A 27,473-nucleotide genomic window follows, 5' to 3' on the forward strand; every position below is an offset into this window, starting at 1 on the left:
ACGTCAGAGATGGATTTTCATTTTGGTGCCAATGCCTATGTGCACCCAACTATGAGAGGGTGAGTAAGTGCTTGATCAGTGCTGTGCTTGCTCAACGGCCCATGCCATCTCAATCTCTTAAACACCACACACACACACACACACACACACACACACACACACCTCCCTTGCACAAATACCAATCCTACTTCACACAAATCTCTTTCCCTTCCAAACACTCAAGTGTGCCCCTGTCCCCCTGTGGCCTTGACTCATCACATGCTCTCCTGTTCACCTGTATAGCCTTGCCCTCCTCGTCACACACCCACATGATGACCTCCACATTCTTCTGCGTGGTCTTGTTGTACTTGTCAAAGTCACCGCCCTGCAGGGTGAGGTAGATGTCATTGCGAACATCTCCTGGCATGATGATCTCGGGAAAGCCTAGCTTGCGGGCTACGACTGTGCTGCGATCCACCAGGTGAGGGTATTCCTTACGGATCTGAACAATGTCCCCTACCAGTGCCTTCAGGGTCACCCACAGACCTGGACAGGGGAGGGAAGGAGGAGGTTACAGGGCATTGTAGTTAACCAGTATGGATCTTTAAAGTCAGATAACCACACAAATACCACTTTAGTATTACCAATACAGGAAATTTGGTGCCAGAACGCATATTCAGCAAATTTATTCAATTTAATTATCTTTTTCAGTTTCATGCCAAAAAAGGAAAAGCATTATGTGTATCTTCACCAAATTTTGTCTGAAAAACCACCATGGGACACTAAAACTCTCCAGTAAAACCAAGAACAACGGCGTTCTTTTCTGGTTACGTTTCGGATAGTAACCAACCCCAAACCAACCTATTCCGTGGCAGGGAAAACTCTGGGATACACTTACTGCATTTTTTAAATGAACAATGAATTCATTTGAACAGCAGTTCCGAAGAATCTGGGTAAACTGTACCTCCATCCTCAACAAGTACAAATTAGAGTTGGACAGAAACAGTTTGCCAGTGTTCTTTGGCAGGAAATCTTTCCCAGAACTGCAGATTATGTTGGGTATCCATGTCATTGTTTTTGGAAAGACCTGTTGCTGTTGAGATTTTCCGCATGTAAATTTTAGCAGTTTGTGCAAACACAAAACAATGCAAAACAATGATCCATCCACATTATAATGGGATACCGGGACACGTGATTAAGCTGACCAAATCACACACAAAAATATCTAGATGGACAAATGCACTCAAGGTAAGGGGGAGCATATCTTTTTTTTTTTTTTTTTTTTTTTTTTTTGCATTTTGTGTTTCAGGTTAGTGACCAACCCCACCCATTCAATTGCAGGAAGAAACTCTGGGATACATTACAGCATTTTAAATGAACAACAGACTGTTGTATGTAGCTTCGGTCAGGAAGGCACCTCCATCATATCAGAAGCAACATTTAAGACCACACAAAATGCAAAAAACACATTTTCCCTGGTGGAATCTATTCATCCAGATTATTTCTGTTTGATGTGGTGAGGTGTCCAGTCTGCCACAATCTTCCCTGTCTCCTGGCACCATAAAACAATGGGGCTGGATGGCTGACAATTTGAGCTCCACAAAAGCATATCCATCCAGCCCCACTGTAATAGGGTGCCAGGAGACAGGGAACACAGCAACAGATTGGAAACCACACAAAATTGAGCAGATAAGATCCGAATGGATAGAATGCATTAGGGTAAGTGGAAAACTTGTTCCTGTTCCTTTAATAAAAGGCCAGCATAAGCTCCTAGTGGCTGCAGTGTCATATCATGTTGTACCAAGAATGTACTCATCTGCTTTTGATAGTGTTATAAGGCCGCTACTCAAAGGACAAGCCCACTGTCTCCTACACAGGATACACTGTATACTGTAATATTCCTGAGTCATGTTAGTGAAAGGGGTGTAAGAAAGGGGATGGAATAAGGGACAAAGTTATTATAAAAAACACAGATTTACTCTACAAGAATCTGGGTTACATGCCCCTAGCAGAACTCTGATGGTCACCTACAGACAACTGATAAAGAAAGTAAAAGACAAGGGAGGAATGGACAGAGAGAGAGTGAGCTATTTTCGGGAAACAGAAGAGAGAATCTAGACTATGTCACATACCAAAGCTTCCATGGTCACGCACATACCTACAGGGAATATGTTGTGTGTGCGTGTGTGTGTGTGAGATAGGGTGACAGAGACTGAAACCGAAAAGGTGTCTGGGTGGCTTAAGGTGCTCCTTCCTTATCTACTCCTCTGGGCGCACCTATCATATCTAGGTTATGTCCCAAGCCTTCAGGAGAAAGAGGAGAGATAAAAGCCACGCGATATGATGGCATTCTCCAACATGCTGAAAAAGACAGTGTCACCCACAGGAGCTGTCAAAGTCAGCCATAAACATGAGGTAGAGTGTGCAGGGAGCGGGGATGCTGGTGAGGGAGAAGTGAAGGGTAAGTAATATGAAAACATGTGGCTCAAGGGCATCTGGAGTCTATCAGGATAATGTATTTCCTCTTTATCCATAGAGACGAAAGGATGGGGACTAAGGCGACCATTTCATCTGACCATAAATGTATGCAATCCCATGGGTGCCCTCAATAGTAATAGGGCCAATAGCCCTTATTCCATTGCTGGAAGTGGACACAGAAACTCTTTTGAACAACCAGAAGCCTTTACCCACTTCTACTGAAGCAACCTGTTCCTTTTCTTTCCCTGGGGCCTGAGTTTCTGGGGACCGTCAGAGTGGAGTTTCAGCATGGGGACATCTGTGACTAGTTAAACTTGATGTGCAAACAGCACAATTGTATCACTGTTGTTGTTTTTAGAAGAGAAGCAAACAACCACAAACACTATTAATTAAAAGATAGTTCCATTGGGATAGTTTGACTAATAAGTGAGACAAAAACATCCCGTTCCTCTCTATTTGGGTGATCTCTATTACTGTGTATTTCAGCTCTTGCTTATCTAGCATTCTAAATCTTATTTTTGACCTCCATGCATCTCCTCTTCAAAACCAAATGCCACATCACAGCAGCACAGTAGCAATTAATTATGAACATAATGATGGCTTCAACATCCATTTTACAGTCTTGCTGTTGTCAGTTGCATGCAGAATGACTAGACACCTGCTCCTTATTTGCATTAAGTTTGCTTATCTAATGGTGGAAACACAAACACACAGGAGCCCAGGGTACTGGCTGTGCCCCCATAATGCTCTTCCAAAGACCCAGGAACTTTGGCCTTGCAACGTTTTGGTAGAAAGCGGCATTATTAGTGCCATGCCCAGAGAACATCAGCTGTATGTGTGGGAAAAGCACCTTGGCCTCCACTGTCTCCACGAGATGTCGTCACTTTGTTCAGCAAGGTGTGGAGGAAGTCGTTCTCAGCCACCACCCTGCAGCCAAAAATATTCACACAGTCACATCAAACACGCACAAACCATCATGCATTCCATCTATAAAACTGTGCAGATGCTCAAATTGTCTTGCATGCAAATTTGTCGTAATGCTGCTTTAATTACCTGGGATAATCTGTCATGGGGATAGAAATCTGTAACTACAGAGATGGAGTAGGATTTTAAGAGGAAGGAGAGAGGGGGGAGGAAGAAAATGTAACATACGGACAGAAGGGAATGAAGTACTGCTTCTCCTCGTCACACTCCACCTTTCCTTTGATGATATCGCTGATGTCCATCACTGCCGGGAAGAGCAAGACAAATGTGTCTGTGATGTCAGTGTCAGAGAGAATGCTACAATTTCTGATGTAAAGCCACATCCATCAGCACAGGCAGCCTCACAGATCATTTTGTATATATCTGAAGCTCTGTATCACACATTTTTCTAAACACTTATATGCAAAACAGGCTTCACTTAGCATCTTGTCTGGCTGTTTTTCTGTGATGAGGAAATGCAGGCAAATATATGGAGAAGTCTTTTTGAGGCAATGTTAGCAGCAGTGGTAAAGAGAAACAGAAACAGACCTCATGACTGCCAGGATCTCACTTTTGCTAATACACAAGTGCACCATATATCATAGTACAGTATTTAGGGCTATACTTTCAGAAAAGCTAAGGCCTGGTCATGGCATTTTACTTTGCAAACATGCAAAAAGCAGCCAGTGCTGTTGCAGGGCAGATTAGATGACTGTGGCTGTACTGGGCAGCTCCCTAGAGTGAATGTGTGAGACTGTGTGATCGTGAAAGCAGGGCATCACAGGAAAAAGCATGCTCAGCTGATTTACCCTGGATAAATAAAGGTTAAAATAGTAATAAAAAATGAGACCTATTACATTCAGCAGCTCATAAATCAGATAAAATAACAGCGACCTTTAAAGAAAACAAGTTAAGATGAAAGAATGGACTACAAATGGCCATAATTGCTGGCATAACTGTCAAGCTACATTGCCTTCCACTGCTAATGTAACATGGCCTTTAAGGAAAAGCTAGAGTTATGTACAACATTTAAAGTGGTAAAGACAACTCAACAACAACCACAAAACAACCGTGACTTGGTTCCCCCCACAGGTACCTGCCACCCCAAAAGGCCGCCTCAGGCCAAGAGTGAACTTTTTGCTGTGGGTCTCCTTCAGGTCCATCCTGCCCACCCTCACTATCTGACAAATCAGATAAATCTTCTCCCTGCTCAGGTCTTTGTTCCCCAAGTCCTAACAGACAGAGACAGGCAAGGGGAAAGTTAGAGGCAGGGAAGGATTGAGAAAACAAGTGATCAAGACAATGAGCCTGGGTAAATGTACTGTGCACCAGTCATGTCAGTGCCTCATCTCCCTGAAAAGAAAACTAGTTTGCACACTTATGATGCTGAGAAACAGTGTGATAGTGCCCTCTGGTGGAAACTTACTGTAAAGACAACCTTCAGGTTGTTGAGCATGTCGATCTCCTTGGGGAAGCCTTTGCTGCCCCAGCGCACCAGGTAGTTCTCACTGCACATGATGATATGACAGTTAGCAGACGCACAGTATATTCATATAAAAAAAAAAAAAAAAAAAAAAAAAAACACCTGCTATAGCAGCTTTAGTCAACAAGGAGGTCTGCAATTGCACAGAGTCCCATTCTCCCTATTTGACACCTCATAAATTCACCCTATTTGCTCAAATGAAATTCTGGTGTTGGATGTGAACACTTCTCCTCCCACAGGAAATGATAAATCAAAACTTAAGAGTGAAAAATACAAACTGTCTCCTAAAGAACTGTGAGTCAGAGCTCCATCCAGAGAAAGCTGGACCCAAGAATGTTTTGGCTCTCTCTCCTCCCTTTGGTATCTTTTGGTATAAAGCATCGCAGACCGGTCAGGTTGGTACATATGAGTGTGCTGTGTGGACTTTATGCATCTCACTTAAGAGGATTTCTGGGAAACCTATTTTCAAATATTTCAGACAATCTCCTCTCACTGCCATTTGAAGCTGCCAACATGCATGGTCTAGTGCACTTTAAAACCTTTATAATAATTCACAGTGTTGTGCCAAAAATACTGTTCACATGAAATGTGATCCACTGAAATATGCTTCAGTCAAAAAAACGCTCCTGCACCCCAACAAAGTTATAGATCCACTTGATCAATGTACAATTTATTTCTATATATTTCACAAGTAAAAAACATGGCAAGCACTGTCTTTCAAGGATTGCTTTTTGTAATATGATCCATTGGAATCCCCATGTTTCTATACAGCCTTTTCACAAACATACAGCCATGTCCAAAAGGCTGACGGGTGGATAGACAGACAAACAGGTCGACAGATAACCTGACACACATATCAGTCTGTAAACCTACAGTGTGGCAAATCCTGTCAACACTGACACCTTCCTAAAATAACACTGTCAAAACACCTCACTGTCAGGGTGTCATATAAACAGGCTTTCAAAAAAGACACATATAGACAGATCACGTTAAAGGAGGAGGGACAGAAAGAAGGAAAAAACAAAAGAAGGCAAGAGCCAAACTAGCAAACTAACAAAATAAGAGTGAAAGAGACAAAACAGGATGAGACGCAAATGAACAGTAAGTTGGATGGTAAGAAAGTGAGAGATTATCAACGTGTGGTGGACACAGACTGAGAAAAAAAATGATTGATCCAAGTCTATCTTAATACTTCCAGCTGCAGTAGCTGAGAATTAGATACACAGAGTATGACAGTGAATGACAGGCCTTGGCATCATGACTGTCAGGAAGCGCATAGTGCTGTCACTCAGCGCCTCCTGCCCTGTAATTAGTGCTTCTACAATGTTATTTCTCAACAGATTATCGTTCTAATTTTGCAAGGCTGCCACGATGGAGGACAAACAATGAAGATTGGAGGGTTTTAAGAGATGAGTGAGTGGAGGAGTGTGTGGGTGCCTAAGCGTGTGTGTGGTGTGTCAGAGAGCGAGAGGGATGGAGGTGGGGGTGAAAAGATAATTGAAGGAAAAACAAAAGCCTATAGAGAGGAGTTACAAAAGTAACACATTTCCTTTAGGTTGTTGGTTGACTTTGCAAACATGCAAAGAAAAAAAAGATAGAGTTGGTGTGTATTGTTCCCACATTGCCAAAAAAGCCATGAAAAAGGAACATTACCAGATTTACTGGGAACCAATGCTCAGTTTACCTTTCATTTCAGTTTACCCAACTTTTTAGACTGACATCCTTATAAGAAGGAATTCAGTCTGCTAATTTGACAGTTGATACAATCAAACCAATGTAAGCGATATGAAGAGGGGGTTTTCTCACAAAAAAGGATATATAGATTTAAAAAAAAAAAAAATCTTTTTTCTTAATTATTCTATTTTTCTGAAATATTTTGCATTGTTAATTTAATCATTTTTCTTGTACTGTTATACTATTTATATTATCAACACTGTCTGAAATACATAACTGATTTAACTGGATGATTCAACTGGTTGCATTTATTTATTTATTTGCATTTATTTATTTATTTATTTATTTATTGCATTTATTTTATTTATTTGCAATGACCACCAACTGCATTTTATAGTTTACCCTGCTTTTTACTTATCACAACATCACCGGGGCAAAAGGTGATTCAAATATTTCTACTGTTCTCCCCAAACATATGGCAAAAGTCCTTCCATTATCTGTACTTTCATCAGTTTATCAACACAAGTTCAAAGCATTTTACATTTTAGTCGTGTATGTCCAGAGCAACCCACAGCAAATTCTAGAAATTAGTCTAAAATAAGCTTCACCTGAAAAATGGTACACAGCCAAAACTGAAAACGTTTGAGCTGTATAAGGCCAGGGTTGGGACTAAGGAATAGAAGAGAGGAAGAAAGTGGTTGCACCTGATGATGGTCTGTTTAATGGGGTCATAGAGGGACATGAAGAGCTCGGAGTCCTCTCCAATGCGACAGACAAAGTTCCTGACAAAGACGTAGAGGCTGTGGGTGGGAGAGGACTGGATCCGGGCCGAGATCCCCGAGTGGTCTGTCTGGACGTTGAACTGCAGGGGAAGACATTAGCCTTAGGACATGAACTGTAATAGGATGTACTTTGACCTTGAAACTAGCATTTCAAAGTCGTACTCCTTAAATACGGACTTGGCTGGCAAAATAAGAAGTTAACTTTGGGATGTAGCAGTCACTGTGGCCAGTTTCCAGCTCTGAAGGTGGGTTTGCAAAGGAAAAGAGAATGACTTAATTAAAAAAAAAAAAAAGATCACTGAGAGTAAATTCTCACTAATGAATAAATATTGAACTGCACAGGAGACAGGCTAGAACAGCCTGTTAAATAATGCATATTTGTAAGGAAGTGGATTCTCATTAGATTTGGTTGGAAAAAACAACAGATTGCAGTGGCAAGTTAACGTAGTAATCCATTACTTACTATATCAGTTCATAAACTGGTTTTGCTACTTTTGTATCTCCAGTTGATTTAACACAATTGTGAACCCACCTGTTCATTAAAGCTTTGCTGTTCTTAAGTCCCTGGTGCACAAGTAGTGAGGCACTTATGTTAATAACAGGAGCCAAATTTTTTATTTTATTTATTTATTTTTGTTAAGCACAAGCAGCAATATCCACCATGATTGAGTGGACATAATTTTAAAAAAGGGCCGCCCACAGAAGCTCAAACGTCATCAACAGAAAGTGTAAGGATGTCAGTACAGTCTGAAAAGTGATCTCTGGGAGTGTGACAGAAAACAGCACAGCAGTGGTGACAAAAATGTCACCAAAGTAAAGAAAAAAACAAAACAAAAAACAAAACAAGGAACTTGCAATTAATAGCAATAAGGAAACGCACGGCTATTAATATCCACTCTCAGATCCAGCTATGAGTTCTTCTCTCTCTCCCCAAGCACTTTCTGCATTGCTTTATTTTTATGTCCTTCCCCCTCCCATCCTCTGTCCTCTGATCGCCCTGCCAAACCTCCTTCCATGTTCTCCCCTACAGTACCTGCTCCTCTTTGATGCGTTCATTGATTTTGGCTGTGGCGTCCTCGTGGGCCCGGAAGAGGCTGATGACACTGGCCCGCTCGGGCTCCAGGATGTTCCCATCCATGTCCCGAACCACCTGGTCCAGCTCCAGAATCCTAGGGGAAGTGGGGGAGGGGGGAGAAGGGAAGAAAGCAAGGGAAGAAAGGCAGCGAGGAAGGGAAGATGACATCAAGGTGTAGAGAGTAAAGGAAGAGAAGACAGAGAAAAAAAGTGCAGTGGAGAGGGCAGAAAATAAGGAGATAAAGGGGATAAATTACAAGGGATCACAGGTGAACATAAAATTGTATTTCTCAGACTATGGTTCAGTCTAAACAGGGAGCTGACGAGGAAGCAAACAAGGTTGTGCCACAGGCAAGAAACTGGATAAAACAGGTCAAAACTGAATAATGCTTATAGGAATAATAAGAATGTGTGTTTGTCTTTGTTTTCAAGGGGACATACTTGTTTCCATAGTCAATCTTGGAGGTGACTTTCTGTTTGAGCTCTTTAAACTCGTCATTAGGCAAGGTGCCAGAGAGAAGCTGCGAACGCCACTCTATCAGCTCCCACATGAGCCTCTGGACCTGCTTCACACGTGTCTCTTTATTGAGCTGGAAAAGGTAGACAAAGAGTGTTACACACACCGACACATTCTCAAACACACGCGCGCGCACACACACACACACACACACACACACACACACACAAAGAGGTTCTTTTTATTTATTTTTACCACAAAGAGCTGCTTCCATATGGTCCCCCACTCCCTCAGTGTTGTGGTCACCTCCTTTACCAGGGGCATCTCTGCAGACATCACCACCTCTTCATCTCTGTAGTCACACACACAGATATATGCCACACACAGGCACAGACACACTTCACGGTGAAACTAAGTTAGAAAAATGGATACAACTACTATCTATTCCTCTCCACACTCACCCTCGTTTTTCAACGATGACTTCCTTCAGCTGGACAAAACTGGCAGGGAATGCTCCCTAGAGACAGGTGGGAGGGGAGGTCAGGAGATAAAGAGATCAGTGGCAGCTCTACCTTCCCAGCCATGAAAACAGAAAAGATCTCCCAGCTCTGTAAATTCATTTGAGCTTCACTGATCCAAAACTTCTGCATTACACGGTGTTGCCACCCTGTTTTAAATTAATATGATGGTTATTAACTGTGCCATAGTCTGGTCTATAAGCAGGGCATGTGGGGTCCACCCCTACCTTTCGGGCCTTGTTCCTGGCCAGATAGCCTTTGTACCATCCTGAGAGACAAAATACACCATTGACAGAATAACACACTGAACCAAAACACAAATTCTTTCTCAGAATACATAGGCTTTTCAGAATACACTTTAGGCATATATTAAAGTAGACTTAGTATGGTAGTGGTATGGTATGGTATATAATAACATAGCAAAGTAAAGCACTGTAACGCACAATATAGTATAGTATAGTATAGTACAGTACAAAATATTATAGTATATCATTGTTTAGTGCATGATAGGAAAGTATAGTCTAATATAATTCAATATGCACAGCCAGCCTATAGTAGAGTGTGGTATATTATAGCACGGCACAGTAAAGCACAGCATAGCATACTTAAGTAAAGTAGTACAGTATAGTTTAGTATAGCACAATAAAGTGTGGTGCACTGTGTAGTATATTATAGTACAGTATAGCATAGTATAGCAGAGGTTCTTTTTCATGATTCTTTTTCATGTAAAATACATAATAAATAATAAATTGTAATTGAAGTATACAAGTGACTTGCATGGGGGGAAGTATTTTGACAGAAAGGCTATTTAAGATTAATTTTGTGCTTGTTGTATTTGATGTAGAAATGCAAAAATTATTAATTGAGCTATTCTGATGATGACTCCAGAAAACTATATTAGTTAGCAAAATACTTAAAACTGAACAATGCAGTGGTATTTTGCCTTTAAATTTTGTATGGTTCTGAATGAATTTCATAGGGAGCAACATACACACAACTTGTTGCTTTTCCTTCGTGGTGCAGGGAATCAATTCCTTTGAAGTTCCCAGACACATTACCAGTGCAGTCGACGTTTCTGTCAATAAAAGACCTTTCTCAAAACAAGGTACTACACATAAGGTGATAGTGCCATAATACTCATATTTCATGTCATCAAACGTCTCTGTGATAAATGATATATTGGAATAAAAACAAATCTTTGAAAATCAAAATAGCAGAGCACCGCTCTGCAATCAGAAATGTAAACAAAAACAGCCCAGTCCACAGACCGCCCATTTAGCACACATTAAACACCCTTGAAACTCATACTTGTACAAGAAGTGTGTGAGTCCCACCCCTGTATTTCTGATTGTTTAAGACTCCCCTTGTGACTCATGACTTTGTTTCTGGGTGGGTCATCTCTCCAAAGAAAAAGTTCTCATGCACATATTTTGTTTGTATATTGTTGAAAGATTAACCCAAGAGATTTTAAAGTTTGACTGCAAGAATTCATGGGACACTTTATGTGCAGGGCCTGGACTGTCTCTCTTTCCTCTGTGGGGAGTTATTTCTACTTGTGGATTTTGAGATGTGTATGTTGTGTGTGCTGAGCCATGATGGTAGCTCTATGGACACACCCTAAACACAGCTGAGGACAGCGAGGACAGGCCGTACCAGTATTTAAGCACTTTTTGTGTGGTAACATGTCTTGAGAAAAGCCATTTACAGTATTTACCAGAACTTCAACTGAAATATATCAATGCTCAAGTAAATAAAGGTTATAATGATGATGATGATGATGATGATATAATGTCCACAGTAATTTCATATATGTGGTCCTAATTCAAATTTCAATTGATAAACAACCATTTAAGAAAAGGCTCAAATGGGCATAACATACTGTAACATCAGTGATATGTTATATTTGGTAATATGGTACAATTCTTAGGTTTAGTGATATATAGTATGTTATAAATTACAGAAGTTTTACTCACCATCACAGGTCTCCTGGATGTACACAGTCTCTCCTACCTCAAGGGAAAGCTGTTTCTCTCCTTGGCCGACAAAATTCCATTTTACTAGAAGAAATACAGAGGAATAACCAGAGACTTAAGTGGGATGGTGACAGAGGAAACAACCATTACAGAAAAATATGCTAAGACTACTTCAACATAGTTCTGACAGTGACCCGAACAAACTTACAAGAAAAGGTTACTCATACAGCACTTCTTGTTTCTAAATTAATCACAAGCAATACTTGACCCACATCAAAGTTTGATTTTATTTATCTACATAATGCATCTATTGCATCTAACATCCTGACAGAATGAGATGAACAACAGGCTTTCACATGCACATAATAATTAAAACATTCAGCTTGGGAAACAATGAATTCCTTATGAATGAGATGTTTGTTTCAGAGTGAAATATCACCATTTTTAATGAGTAAGCACTTACAGCTAGAAAATTAGACCTATAAAATGATTTCCTTGAGCAAAATTATTGTTAGTTGACCTTATTAGTAGAGAAATGTGTCTTGGACCACTTGAAAGTGATTAACTAACGAACATTTCTGTCATCGGTCATCTCTGTTCTAAAATAACATGTAAACAAACTTGTGAAATTGAGTTAAAACTTATTTCCCAAACCGAACATAAAAACTCTCAAATAATTTATGTCTCTGCAATTTTTTATCTGAACATAATGTAGTTTAAATTCACAGCATAAACCTAACACAAGTTCCTTCCTCCTCTACTTCCTGTGTTGTCAGTCTAACAGACCAAGGAAATGTTCAGCACAGATAGATAGCACACCAGGGATTATAACCATTCATGCACTCCTGATTGCTTATATATTCATTGATTTATTATCATGAGCAACATGCACTTCACTGACGGAGCTACAAAATATAGCACTTGGGGGATGAGAAATATTTACATTACTGTCTCAACTAATTTTTCAAAAATCTGTGTATTTCCTGCAGGCAAGCCAGTGAACCTCTGTTATGAAAATCAGTATGAGAGATGTTTGTCAGAAATAATTAGAGAGTTTGACTCTTGCATACTAAATGGCGATGCATGCTGAGGTGCAGCCATATTCATCCCACACAAACTTCACAACACACAGGTTGGATTGGCGCACTTTTTACAGTCTCTCCCCTACATGTTCCTTGTGCAAAAATCAATCTAAAGCTGTCATATAGTTAATATTTTGTAGTCTAAATGTGTCATATGTGTGGATGGCCTTGTAATTGCAACTCGTATCCCCACTCGTTTAAGGCATAGATTGCAAGAGCCAATAATTTTAAACCTCACCCAATTAACTGTAAATGTTGCAAACTGCAACAATGCAAACGTTGCATTGATGTTAAAATGTCAATATGAGAACAGACTTTAACTCTCTGGTGGCATTAGCTCTGAAGCGTACGTGCTGAAGATCTAACAGGCCGTTAACATCACCTGCCCACATCCTGTGAAGCAGGAAGTGATGGGCCATCACTATTTCTCTCCACCTTGCCCTGAATTTGCAGCAAGGGTAGTTTACCATGAAACACAAACACACACACACAATCACAAGCACCCATAGAAACATAGATGCACACAGATCCACACAGGTGGGCGCGACTGACTTACCTACACCATACCTCTCCGTACTGGTCCTTGTCCAAGGAGCCATGACGGCATTAGCTCGTATACACACACTCTATTGTCTTTCTGATTCACTCCTCCTCCCCTCTCCCCTCTCTCTCTCTCTGTTTCAGGGTGTCTGCTCTACCTCTCACTTCTGCATTTTTTTCCCTCGAAATGAATGCATTAAGCCCGTCCCCCTTGTCTGTCTTCCTCTTCTGCCTCTCCTCTCTTCCTCCCCACATGAGGCTAAGGGGAAGTGGGTGAGAAGCGCAGGGTGGAGACCTACACAGCACACAGAGCACAGCAGCTGCCGTCTTCTCAGTAGATCACTAAATTCTAAATGTAAATTCAATTCAATTACAGATAAAAAGAAACTTCTGATAACATGCAATTTTGGCAAAAATGCCCATAGTGGTATATCATAACAATTGTCAGTAATAGAGTGGCCTCCCTTCCAGTTTTACATTTTATATCTCTCATTAAAGGTGCACTATGTAGTTTTAACAGATATTTATATTGACGGTACAATTCCTTGAACTGTTCTCTCTCATTTTAAAAACAAATCAAAAGAAAGAAAGGATTTTTAAGCACTATAATTCAAACATAGGCCTTGAAGATGCTTCTTTGAATAGTAAAACTGAAACTGAGGGCCCTGCCAGGGCCCTTCTGCCAGCCCCTGACAACAATAGTAAACTGGTAACCTTTCAGTGTCAGGATAGTTTTTTTTTTTTTTTTTTTTTTTTTCTATTTTATAAACCAGATAGGATTTTTTGACTTCTTTGAGTTTAAGATTTATCTCTCAAAATTACATACTGCACCTTTAAAAGCACTTATTTCTTACATGGCTGGAAGACCAAATTGTACCAGCAAGCCAACAAATCAACCTTGTTGGTAATAAATATACAGTAGATCAGAAACCATACTACTAGCAAACAACTTTACAAAAAATCAATATGCCAGCAACACACAATAATATGGCACAGCCAACCACTTGGCCAGACAGAGTGTGGCACAGTGTGCCCTACAGCTTTGGTTTGTGGGATACGCTGGAAGGTTACATTTTCTACCCTTGTCTTGTGGAGAATAAATCAAGGAATAAGAAAGGAGGACTTCTCCCTTCCCCTTCTTTAACCGAAACAGAACTATATATGCTTCTTTTGGGTGCTGTGTTTCATTTGGGTATTTTGGAGTTTCCCCTTTTGAGCCAACAGAAGGGAATGCCAAACAGAAAGCATTCAACCACAGAATGCACATTAAGTGTGGCCTTAGGATATAGTAGCTCACCATTTCCTGTGGGATTATCTGCTGCCATTTCCCAGTCTCTGCCCACCCTCAGAAATCTGCCAGACCAGAAAATCTCAACTACCATTCTTTTCTCCCTCATGGTCAAAATCAATGTTCTATCTTTCTTCCTGTCAGCTAAAGAGTTGATTTCTATTCACTTGCTCTCAATTGGCACATGAGCATCATTTGTGCAAAGAGCCATAACTGTAGCCATGTGTGCTCTTGTTAGGTCTTTTAATCTGTCAGTGTCATTTCAAATATTAATCTAGCAATATGAAATCATAGGCACCGACACCATAGGGTTCAAGGTCATTTGCAAACATAAGAGGAAATTAGCCTCAAACTTTTCTACCTTCCACTACCACAGACTGCCAAGGGCACCATGAAGTCAGACAACACACCAAACTTTAGCCTGTTTGGGGCAGGACATAGGTGGAGGGATGGGCCTGCTCAATAATTTTGTTTTATGAAATTTTGTCTTAATTTTATTTAATCTTATTAAGATTGTATTGGTTTATTACTTTTTAACCAGGCCTCCTGGTGCAGCCTGAAGTCACCTTTAAAGATGCACAGTTTTCCAGGGCATAACAGTAATGGTTGCACTTATGGAGATTGTCCTAGCCGAATGTAGGTTATCATTTATCATTTTGTTCAGGAGGTTTTGGGTATAAGGTGCTATGGATGAAGGGCTAGGTGACATATACTGTATGCCTTAATGGAGGGAGCTACTGTCACCCCCCACAGTCTTTCCCCACCTACTGCGCAGTTTAATGACATGGGAAATTGGGCACCCCGCTATGGTGCCTATCATCAGATGCTGCCACGCTGTTAACTCCACATCTGACTATCAGAAAAATATGTCCTTATAATTGCTGGAATCCGGAAAACATTGAATGCCTCCCAAAAAAAGTATGGCATGGAGCCAAAAGCATTAGCCAGGTCCAAAAATACTACATGAAGGTCATTTTTCTCCTGCTCAGATGATTGAATTTGGTGTCAAATTATGCTCTAAGCAGACAGAAGAGCCAGGTACCCCAGCCTTTTGGAGTGGTGTGCCAATTAAGCTATTGCTTTCTAAGCAGCTTGACGCTCTCTGCACCACAATGCCAAAAGTGTTCCCTTCTACATTAAGGAGGCAAATAGGCCTAAACTGATTATCTGCTAAGCCATTCTCCCTGGGCACAAAAAAAATCACTCCATGACCATGGGTCTGGAAGATGTTACACAGTTTAATATATCAGTGATTCTTGGGAATTTGGATAAAACAGGTTTTAATTTTGAAAAAAAAAAAAAAGCGTGTTAAATTACAAAATCTGAAGGTATATCATTATAGGCCAAGGTCTTGGCTGTTCAGCAATGTACCGGTGCAACCTCCTCATTTTGCATTTTTTTCATAAAATAGATTTTTCCAGTTATTAGGCTACTTTGTTTTTGTCAACACCGTCACCGTAATGTTTTTTTTTAATTTGAAAAAACATATTTTTGTATTAAAGAGACTATTACTTTAATAACTCAACAGCACCAAAGAAACATATTGTAAGCATATTCATTTAAAACAAATATAACTGCCTCTGACGGTGGTGACACTTATCTGACGGTGGTGACAGTCGCCTCATTAAAACATACATTTCCAAAATTTATACCACTCAAGTCAATGGCTTCTTGCTTAACAACTTTATTTAACTATGTGGTACAAAAAATAACAATCCTGAGCACTGTTATAAGCATTTTTCAGACTTCAGTCATCGCCGTCAGACAGAAAACCTGACGGTGGTGACGTCTGACGGTGGTGACAAAAACCTACTCTTTCACATGATAAGCATGAGTTGTTCACATTAGCCAGCTTGTTTTCCCCCTGTTGCTACCTGCATCAGACCTCTTCTTAAAAAGTATACATTTATTCCATAATCTAATTTAATATTTTTTATACAGAAGTGACGGTGTTGACAATTTATGGTTGTGACAGTAGCAGTGTCCAAAAATATGAAGAGATTTAAGAGGAAATAGAAAACTTCCAGGAGCCTGAGCGGTCTTGAAGCATGCAGTAGAGCTGAAGGTTTGAAAAGGGCTCCTCAGGAATGGAATTGACCTTGTAGTTTTTTTATTATTTTTTTTTAAATATATATCTGACGGTGGTGACGAATATCTGGGACACATTTTCAGCAACCACAAAATAATAGTAAATATTGTTCAAAACCCATCGTTTGTAGTTTTTAATACATATTATGATGTACTCTTTCATGTGGTAAAGATATTATTCAATGAAATTATTACTTTTTGTTGTTTTAATCAAGTTGAAATGATTACCTCCTATCTGAGGACAACTGGTTTTGTAGGCCATGGGCCAACATATAATCATTAAATTAATACAAATTAAAAATAAACCTATAAAAGAACCTTACAAATGTGCAAAGGACCCCCTGATTATGCCCTTGATTCTTTTTATTCATTAAATGTTGTAAATTTCCAGCAGAAATAGCATTTTTCTTACTGGGATGTGATTTATCCAAATTCTCAAGAATCAGTGATATGTATCCATCTACAGCAGTCTCTCTGTCTTTAGATGTAAAATTGCAATCACTCAGGGCTTGGTGCCAACCAGCAGCTCTCTGTTTAGTCAAAGAAACATCTGGACCCCAGATGTCAATTTGTGCAATTAATTAGAAGATTATGACAGCACTAACAATGAGGTGGGTGTTAATTTGTTAGTGTATGGGTGCGGGGGTCTGTGTTTCAATACTTTTATTCCTATCTGAAGTTTCAAACAAACATATCCCTTTTAGGATATTGTTGCAAGGATAACCAGCTTCTACCATACCCCCTAGACACAGAAACCCCCAAACATGGTGAAACATGGGCAACATTAGTTTGTACTTTTTTGAACTTCTTTGTGTAGACACTTAAGCAAACCATGTCCTTGTTTCTCAGCATTATGTTTCTTACCTCACCTGTTTCTTTTACAGCTGTTATTGTCCATTCGACGATTTCCCCAGGCTTGTCCTGATATGCACCCAGAAGATCCCTCAGGTCCTCTGGTAGTTGTCTTTTGGTTGTTCTTAGGGTCCGGACTAAGACCCACAGCAAGGCCGCTTTTAGCCACTATGGCCATACCCTGTGAAACAGCCCACCAGAGGATCTGAGAGGCACAGAGAGTGTGCATATTTTTAAAAGAAAACTTAAAACACACCTTTATCTAATATGTTTTATTCTTACTTTGAATTTATTGTCATTTCTTGTTCCTTATTTTGTTTTGGCTTAGCTCTTTTTATGTTCTGCACTTGATGTATGACTTGTGCTGCATAAATTAAAGCTTGACTGATTGATTGATTGACTTACTAAATGCTGTCTCACTTGGCCCGCCCATGGTTTGTTTGATTTTTTTTTTTTTTTTTTTTTTTTTTTGTTCTTCTCGGATGCACTGAGGGTCTAATGCTGGTGTATAGGTTAGGCTATATTGGATAAGTGGGCTTGCTAGGACTAGAATTTGTCTTGTGCTTTGTTTTGCTTCCTTGTTTTTATATTTCATCATTCATCAAGTCCTTTGAGACATGCTCACAAAGACTGGCTATATAAATAAATGAATTTGAACATAACCTTTTGGTTACTGTCTTGACTTCTACTTTGAACCACAATTATAATAAAAGGAAGTATCTTTTTCCTTCTCTGTCCCTGCAAGCTCCATATAGGGATCTAATATCTACCTTAAGCTTTTTTGGCTACAGTTTAGTACATTACAACCTCAATCTTATGCTACCGGCCAAGAACTGGACATGTTCATTTATGGATGACTAGAGGACAGTAATCACCTTTCATGTTCGTGCAGGCTGGTGCACTCCTGTTAGTTTTGACCTGCTGAACTCTTACTTGCCCATTTCTGTCCTCTCTCCATTTGCAGAAGAGACCCATTGGGCTGGATGTGGAGACAGCTGGCAGCAGTTTACTTCCTTCTTCTTTGTTTCCTTGGCAACAGACAGAGTAATGCTGATTACCACAATCCCATTACTAACAGCAAATGAGTACAGAATGTGCCATTATGCCCAGATCTATGGTCGTGTTTGGGATTTATAGGATAAGTTGAAATGCTGAAATATTTTTAATATCAAAATCACCCGCACATTTAAGTGCATATTACAATAACCAAAACAGTTTAATGCTCAACAGTGGCTGCATCACGACTGAGCACATTCTAGGTTGGCAGTTTGTGAGTGGCACGAAAAAGGGTCCAAAGTGTGATTTCCATTTTTACCACCTGCACTGATGCCTGCCTGATATGCATAAATATGACAAGCCAACACTTCTGTGTTCATCATACTCAGGAATCCAAACACATCTTTAATCTCAAACACTTCCATCACTCCTGGAGGAAGCAGAAACAGATTAGGATGGGTAATAGATAATCCAAAAAATATTATATATCATAAAACGGCCAAATCTTCAAGTCTGACTGTTTTGTGGGTTGAATATCTGCGATTATCACTAACAAAATTGACAAATTCTCCAATCAGAGCTGAAAATGATCAGCATTTGACTGCTGGTGTAGGGTAATAAAATACATCATGAGGGTTTTACTCTGATACTGACAGAGGGGACAGGGCTTCAGCTCACATAAACATTAGGTACAACAAAAATGATAACTACAATTTATTCTTGGCTCATTCTCTTTCCTGCTCAATTTATTATTCAATGCCATGTAACTTCGACACTTATCTTTCACCCTGACTTCAGCACTGTACACAGACATAATCTCTACATTATGACTATTTACCATGTATAGTTCTTATCAGCCACAGACTGATACTCACACAATAATAACGCTCCATGAGGGATTTAGGGGGAGTTAGCTAGGCTAACATTACGCATTTAGCCTAATATAAGACCAGTTTACCGTGTTCGCATTAACCACAAAATATTAAATGTCCTGTAGTACAAAATGCACTGTGAACTGGTGAAAATGTTATGTGAATTAATGCAGCAGGTCAAAGTGTATGGCTAACACCAATAATCTGTGGTACACTTACGCAGGTGTTTTTTTTTTTTTTTTTTCATCAAGCCCGCCGTCTGTCTGTCGTCAACTATCAACTCCAAAGATCCTCTAGCGCAAAGATATCCCACTCCAACAGCAGGCCGTCCTCCGCGCAGGTCGTTATCAGCCAGTTGAGTCAAACTGTGTCAAAACGAGTAATACGTAGGCTGTATTAAGCCAGTCTACACACACATATTCACGATTCACAAATGGCCATCCAACAACTTTAAAGTGCTAAAATAACATAAATAAATAAATAAATAAATAAATAGATAATATTTTTTGTTTGTTTTGTTACTGTTGTATATGTATATAGCCTATAAACAAAGAAAAGAATTCAATAATAATAAAACCGCTCTTGAACCTTTTATTTATTTTTTATTTATTTCACATGCTGATGTGATCTTGTTACTGATTTTTTACATTTTTTTTATTAATTTATTTCATTTTTTACTTATTTATTTATTTTTACGCTACATTCGTTTATATGATGATTTACAGAGCAGAACTAATAAACTATTATTTATCGACGCATGCCATTGTTTTTGTTTATTTGTTTGTTTGTTTTTTTTAGACTGTCATAAATCCTTTATCTTATCTTGCTTTTTCTTTTGAAAGTTGTTTCCTTAAATGTGCGATGAATTCTATTCACTTGCCCCCACGTTTTAGTCCTAACTTGCTTCAAGGTGATTCAGTACAGATGCCATTTCTCTGCAAGGCCACAAGAGGGTGGCAGAGATGGGAATTTGTTACCCCGTGGCAGCTCTGCATGAAGTTGACTCATCTTATCTTATCAAGATACTTCTTGTTTAAAACAAAAAGAGTGACCAAGAATGAGAATTGTGCTTTCACTTCCCATAGAAATAATTTATATTTACAATGCTAATGGCATTTTGGATACTACTGCCAACTGCCATTTTACGCAATACCAGCTTAAATATATGATAATGTTCCCCACTCTACCTGGCATGGGAACATGGGAAAAGACGCCCAAGCCAAGGGAATCCACAAAAAGGTCTCAGCTTTGACAGGCATCAAGCTCAAAGCCATGTGGCCTGTGATACATTTGAGTCAGAGGTAGGAGTGCAGACCATGTGTCCCCCACCTTATCCAACCATCATCATGCATTACTGTATGAAAATCCTGTTGTTATGGAAACGTGAGGGGGAGAGAACTTGTCAGAGCCCTGTGTGTTTTTCACGCTGACAGAAAGTTCAGCTCTGACAGGTTAGCGAGTAGATGTGTGTATGGAGCTGTTACATATAATCAGCTATTGACAGTTTGTGTGTGTGACAGAAGAAGAAAGACACAGAAACAGATAAATAAAAAGAGAAAAAAGGACAGAGGGCGAGAGAGAGAGGAAAAGAAAAGAGATATGTTATCACACGCAGCGCCGTCTCATGGAGCACAACGAGAAACTTGTTCTTGTGACTCACAAGGAGAAAAGAGGGTGGAGTCTGGAGGTGTGTGGGGGAAAGAGAAAGAAAGAGCACTGCAAAAAATCTGCATCATAAGTCACTGGTGCCATATGCAATGTTAAAATCGTGTTCTTTCCTGAAACAAGGTATAAAAAAAAAAAAAAAAAAACACCTGAAAAACTACGACTAAACTATTTGTTTCTGATGCTAATCAACTTACTGCAGGATTTTCTTGAATCAGGTGTCATTTTGTGATCCTAGTGGACCGATCTGGCTTTTTCTGCCTTGTTACAACATATTTATACATGTTCCCAGAAAAAGTGAAACTGATTGGAGACAAAAGGGATTATCTCATCCCACTGGAACATTTTTTCATTTGTTTTGCAAAAAAAAAAAAAAATGAGATTTTTTGACAGTGAAAGAAAGAAAGAAAGAAAGAAAGAAAGAAAGAAAGAAAGAAAGAAAGAAAGAGACATTTTTTGAAAGAAATATATATTTTTGTACATAAGAGACAGCAGAGATGTGAGGTACAGGGTAGCTTCAGAAGTAGTCTTGTATACTGTATAAAAATCAAGAAAGAAAGTGAACAAGACAGCTAGAGAGAAAGGGCATGGAACTGTAATAGACAGATATAGCCATAAATGACAAGAGACAAAGAAATAGAAAGAGACAGAAAGCGGCATAGGGACAGTCCAAGAGAGAGAAATGGACAAAGAGGAAGACAAAGGAAGATAAAACCCCCAACCAACTAAGATATGAACGAAGGCCATGGAAACTGAGACCAAGCCAGAGACGGACAGAGAAGATACAGATAAGGAAAGGTGCGGCACAAAGACTGACAAAAGGCATCTAGAGAGGAGTGATAATGAGTTATGGATGTTTGCCTGAAGCCTATAAGCTGGATTGATGCAGGGGAAGGAAAGAGAGAGTCACCGACAGGGCCAAAGTGCATGAAAAATAGGTAGGAAGGCAGAGGAAGAAAAGGCAGTGGGCCAGAAATACAAATATAGATTTAGAGGAGCGGCTGACCCACTGGGTCATTGACATCACTGTAGACCAGCCAGTGCCAATTCTCAGAGATTCATCCCAAAACTATTTACTCATGAAGCTCTAAGCAAACCATATGTTATTAAATTCTTCAGCCTGTGTGGATTAAAGAGAGGCGGAGCTGTGTGGATGTGTCCGGATGCTTCAAGAGAGTTTTGACACTAAAATTTAAAAATGACACAAAATTTTAAAAATGGAATATGTCAGAGAAAACACTTTAGAGTTTGCATGCATGAATAACTCGCATGCCGTCCTTCACTCCCTACCATTAGAGATTAGACTTATTTACCAGTGATTTCATTAGGGCTGAATGCGACAGGTTGCTCAGGATCATTCAGGTAACACAGCCCGGTCTCCAAAGGCAGCGGTTTTGTTAGGAGGCTCTGCTTTATCACGGCTGGCAGCTGGCGCGTCCAGCGTGGAAGAACACATGAAAAGAAAACTGAAGAGCTATTAAAATGATTAAAAAAGAAAATTACCCAGGAGAGATAGGGAAGAATAATAGGAGGAGGGATAGTCACAGTGAGAGGCTGGAACAGAAAGAGAGAGAGCGAGAGAGAGAGAGGGAGAGAGAGAGAGAGAGAAAGAGAGAGAGAGAGAGAGTCGTGTGTGTAACTCAGCAGTGCTCTCTTGCTCTCTTTCCTATACACATACACACTTAATGAGCGAGCGTGTGGTTCTCTGGTCTCTCAGGGAGCAGAGCAGAGTAGCAGAGGCAGCGTCACAGAAAAGGCACAGCAGCACTGAGGTGAGTGGCGACAATATTCCTTCTGAACACATACAATTACAAACACATTCAACACCTATGAACTTTAAACCAGCTGCATATCAAAACCTGTGTGGTCTGGCAAGATAATTCATTTTAAGTTCTTACTACAGACTGATTTATTGATACTGATTCATTTCAGCAGACCAACAATTTAATATATATATATATATATATATATATATATATACACATACATACATACATACATAGATATATATATATATATCTATGTATGTATATTGATAAAGTGATACACAAACATTTGGCAAACCCGTCATGTACTTATTAGGTTAAAACTTTATAATAAAGGTGTAATTCATATGCTTAAGTAATGCTCAACGTATGCACGATATGGTGATTTAATGCATGAATTAAGATATATGACTGTAATGCATGACTTCCTGTTGCTCACCATTAACAAATGACCAAGTCACTATCATGGGATTAGTTCACGCTTAATGGATTATCAATTAAGGAATGTTAATTCACAGTTATGTCATACATTAATTGATGTAATGCGATCAAAATAGTTGGATTTCTCTCACACAGAAGTTGATTTCAGGAGCATGCTTTGGCTCAGCCTCTCTGATTGAAAAAAAAGCTTCCTATTTCTATGTCAATAGATCCACCCAGTGGTATTTTTGACATATTTACAACGTAGTAGGTGGAGGATGAGCTGTTTTATTTTATTTTTTTTGTTGTTGATATTGCATTTGTGCTCTTGTTGAAAGCAGTGGCATGTAGCACAATATAGAGAAAGGCGCAATTTTTTCTCTCTCTCCTGTCACCTTCAACTTTTGGAGCATTTCTGCTTTTTCAGGATTTTTTTTTTTATTTACTGTACTTACAGGAAACAGAACAAAGGCGCAAAAGATACAATAGAGAAACAGCATGTGGGAATGATTACCTCGGTCGTTAACCAAAACTCAAACTCACAGTCAGCGCAAGTTCCTGCTCTGCATGTCTGTCAGCTCAGGTCCCACAGAGACCATTATTTATTTATTTATTTATTTCAACTGTGTTTGCATGGACTCGGACACAACTTCAGCTCAGACTTACATGGCTGAGAGATTCGTTGAGCTGAACTGAGAGTCAGTGCTGAGCCTGGTGTGAGAATGTGAATGCTGCACAATGACAAAATGACAAAGAGGTCATATAATCAGTCCTGTGAATGAGGAAGTGTGATTAGAGGAAACGTGTGTGTATGTGTGTGTGTGTGTGTGCGTGCGTGCGTGCGTGCGTGCGTGCGTGCGTGCGTGCGTGCGTGCGTGCGTGTGTGCGCGTGTGTGTGCATGTGTGTGTTGGGGGGAATGAAACCAGGCAGCTATTTATCTTTTTACCTGTTGCTATGACTGCAATCATTTCACATTTTGAAGTCACAATATTCACATGCAGACTTCTCCTCCTCTTATCTTTCTATTTCATATCTCAAAATAAACACATGAATTCCACTGAGCATAAAGTACCACATTTAATAGATAGATAGATAGATAAATAGATAGATAGATAGACTGAGGGGAACAAAAAGCAACAAAACCAAATCTAGGACAGAGGTGTCAACTGAAAACGCTATCGGCAAATAGCCTAACAGAATCTACCAAGAGGATGTGGCCAAGTGTCATGACTTGGCTGGGGGGGATTATCTGAGGTGCTAAGCAGCTGATTGCACACATACGCTTAATTCACTCACGTTACATCTAAAACATTGGTGGGAAGTGTGACTGTGACAAGATCTGGCCTCATGTTTCTGATTAGTTTCCTCATAAGTTCAGTGATTAGTGAGTATGTGATCACGTGTCTGTGTGTGTGTGTGTGTGTGTGTGTGTGAGAGAGAGAGAGAGAGAGAGAGAGTGTGCTTGTCTAATTACAAAGACATTTATTTAAGCTGAGGCATTCAATAAGGAAACTGTAATGTTGACATAAAGGAGGTGTGGCAGGGTGAAGATTGAAGTAATGAGGGCAATCTGCTGTCCCTGTGCGACCTGAGTGTGTTTGTGCATTTGTGTGCTTGTATACGTGTGTGTGTTTGTGCAAATGCATGCTGTGATCATCTATGTATATTTCATGAGCCTTATACCCCCCCCCACCCCAACCTTTGTGTACATGTCTGTCTTTGTGTCTGTCTGCCGCTTCTTCTTCTTCACGCTTCGTCAAGATTCCGCGGCTTCTCTCCATTGGTCAGGACATCGAACCGTTACCAAGCAACCCACCATCCACTTTCCTCTCTCTCAATTCGTTGTGTCTTTTCTGTTGAGGACAAACAGGAAGACACTTGTATGCACGCATACACACATACACACACTCACCCACACACACACACACACACACACAGACCGGCAGATCACACACTTACAAATACAGACAACTATAGATTATTCTTGCAAGAGCAGAGGAAGTAAGAGAGACAAGTACTAGGCCCAGTTCACTGCTAAATTGGATTGTATTACAATAAATTAAGCATACAAATGCCTGATTGTATTATATTTGTCTGATGGAAGTCATGTACATGCAACAAAAGTTGTTTTCAGCATTTCTAGGCCTATTCAATATTACAATCCAATACTGTGAAATGGTTATTTAAGTCATAAATTTCAGATAAATGCCCCTTAGTGAAAACAAGAGTAGTCTCCTAGAAAGACAGCAACACAAGAATCGACAATCAATAACTAATTTACATAAATCGGTCATAAAGAGTTAATGTCATAAGTATCTGTATAGCAATCCAGTCAATCGCTGTCATCGTTTAGATATCTGTGAAATTTTGAATGTTACAACATGTTGTGATATCACTCCCAGCAACCAAATGCTGGTTTGGGTGTCTTTTTAAAAAGACCACACCACTGTTTTTGCATGTTTTTTGAAGCATACCATACTTTTAAAATTGTTTGAATATTTACTTGATTAGTCGCTCCCTTTTTTTCAAAGTTTCAGTTGATGAATAATTGCTGGTTTGGCTAACGTTTGAGCCCTGCTTTAAAAGTCATGGTCAAATCTAGTTCATACAACATTTATTTATCTTCAGACTATTTTCTGGGGGAGACCTATGCAGTCTGCTATGAAGGTTTCTGCATTTAACAGAGAGGAATGGTGGGTCCATGTTGTATTGATAAATTGGAAAACTTAATGTCCTACTCAGTGATTAGCCAGCTACCATAAATTTTGAAAGCAGGCAGAAGCCAAATCCACATCATCGTTTCACTGTGCCCATGTTTGCTTATCATTTGTCTGTTTGATTTTCCAACCAAGTGGCATGTGAATGCAATGCTGCTTGGCAGCTGACTTTGAAGTCTAGGATGTCAGAGCTTGCCCCAAGCATGTGAATGTACCGGACACCGTTAGACTTTTCAAATCAAGCTAGGCAGAAAACTAAATTGCTATGCAGTGATAAAACAATGACAAAAAATAAATCTGGGCAGGCTATTTATTGTAATGGATTACCTATCTGAAGCAATTGATTTTTGTACCATACTGAAATTAATGACAAGAAATCATTGAAAGACAGGAAAAATTTATTCAAACATTCAAAATACTATGGTATGCTATGGAAAATGGTTGGCAGTAATGTAGTGTCTACGAGAACTGTAGTAAATACATTACATTACAAGCACAAAATAAATACATTAATAATAATAATTTTAAAATATCTTGACAGTTTGCAGCAGTTGGACAAAAAGGTTAGTTCGCTACTCTGATTTTGCAAATCCATGCAACTTCACCCAGTATTTGAATGATTTGAACTGAATTAATCATATCTATCATTTCCTGACTCCATGTAAACATATTCAAACACACTGCTTTGTATGTACCACAGTACACATGATTACTTTCCTCACCCACTGGGCTGGAAAAGAGCACCTATTCCCTAGCCAGTTTGTCCTTAAAAGACACATCTGGTCGATGAAAAGGTCACAGAAAGAGCACTTGGTATTTGGAGAATCTTACAAATCAGGCAGCAAGACTCAGCTGAGTGGTAAATAACCTCATTACTCATCTCAGAGCTCAAGCCAAGTCTGGCAAACAGCTTCTGTTTCAAGTTCTTCTCCGCCTGGCTTTTATCTCAATACGCAAATTGGGCGCTTTTCACTAGGCTACTTACAGTATAATGGAAGGTCTAGATGCAGCAGAGTGAAGCCTATCCAGCCCATTTACATCATACCGGTTCTGAAAAATAGGAGGCAAGGAAAGGAAGCCATCAAGGAAACAGGCCTTTTGGGGGCTCTTAGGGAGATTGTTTCATATTATCATTTTACATTTCCTCTTTCTTACACTGCAAAAAAGCCTCAGTCAAAACAAGTCTCATATTCAGTGTCAAAAGTTTTGGGTTTTTGTAAACGATGCAGATGCACTTGTTTCAGGAATTTTTCTTGGCACAAGTATAATGAAGTTGAAACAAGGCAGAATAAGGCAGATAAACCTGTTGGATTGAGAAAATGATGCTTGATTCAAAAAAATTGTGGAAACATGTTGTTAGCGCTGTAAACAGGTGGGATTGTCTTATCTCACCGGCAGGATTTTTCACCTGTCTCAACATTTTAACCTTAAATATGAAACTAAATGACTTGCTAATTTGACAATTTTTTTTCATTGCACAACCAGCTACATGCACAAATATGAACACCTGGTCTGGATGAAGCATTTCAGCAACATCCAGAAGACCACAAACTGCAGATGCATCCCTTTGTTGTCTCTTCAACACATGAAACAGCATTTTCCAATACAGAAATCCCCTCAAAGTAGAGCAAGCTTTTGCTGACACTCTTCTACACATCCTGTGAAAAACACAGCACTCAGCAGTCATTACCAATCCATTACAGTCCCCAAAATCCATTACTAAGAAATGTGTTTAGCATTTTGTGTCGTGTATGTGCATGTGAAGTTTATGTGTGTGTGTGTGTGTGTGTGTGTGTGTGTGTGAA

At 39.5% G+C, this 27,473-nt stretch overlaps 1 protein-coding gene across 3 annotated transcripts in view; it reads right to left on the reverse strand.

Moving 5' to 3' along the window:
• The window catches only part of dock2 (dedicator of cytokinesis 2), a 117,221-nt gene extending 99,956 nt beyond the window's left edge, over positions 1 to 17,265 (reverse strand). Inside the window, exons 1-13 of one of the 3 annotated variants that reach the window (XM_030061271.1) lie at positions 17,249 to 17,265; positions 11,382 to 11,465; positions 9,636 to 9,676; positions 9,352 to 9,407; positions 9,146 to 9,242; positions 8,875 to 9,023; positions 8,393 to 8,528; positions 7,282 to 7,439; positions 4,847 to 4,928; positions 4,517 to 4,652; positions 3,610 to 3,685; positions 3,308 to 3,384; positions 275 to 525 (exon numbers count right to left, since the gene is read on the reverse strand). In XM_030061271.1, the coding sequence (XP_029917131.1) occupies positions 275 to 525; positions 3,308 to 3,384; positions 3,610 to 3,685; positions 4,517 to 4,652; positions 4,847 to 4,928; positions 7,282 to 7,439; positions 8,393 to 8,528; positions 8,875 to 9,023; positions 9,146 to 9,226 (1,146 nt within the window). In that variant the 5' untranslated portion in view covers positions 9,227 to 9,242; positions 9,352 to 9,407; positions 9,636 to 9,676; positions 11,382 to 11,465; positions 17,249 to 17,265. Of the gene's footprint in view, positions 1 to 274; positions 526 to 3,307; positions 3,385 to 3,609; positions 3,686 to 4,516; positions 4,653 to 4,846; positions 4,929 to 7,281; positions 7,440 to 8,392; positions 8,529 to 8,874; positions 9,024 to 9,145; positions 9,243 to 9,351; positions 9,408 to 9,635; positions 9,677 to 11,381; positions 11,466 to 13,019; positions 13,120 to 17,248 lie in introns of those variants that run through there. The other 2 variants (XM_030061270.1, XM_030061269.1) reach the window with 2 other exon arrangements.
• Between the last annotated feature and the right edge of the window lie 10,208 nt (positions 17,266 to 27,473).

Source organism: Myripristis murdjan, chromosome 10 (assembly GCF_902150065.1).
Source record: "Myripristis murdjan chromosome 10, fMyrMur1.1, whole genome shotgun sequence".
NCBI lineage: Eukaryota > Metazoa > Chordata > Actinopteri > Holocentriformes > Holocentridae > Myripristis > Myripristis murdjan.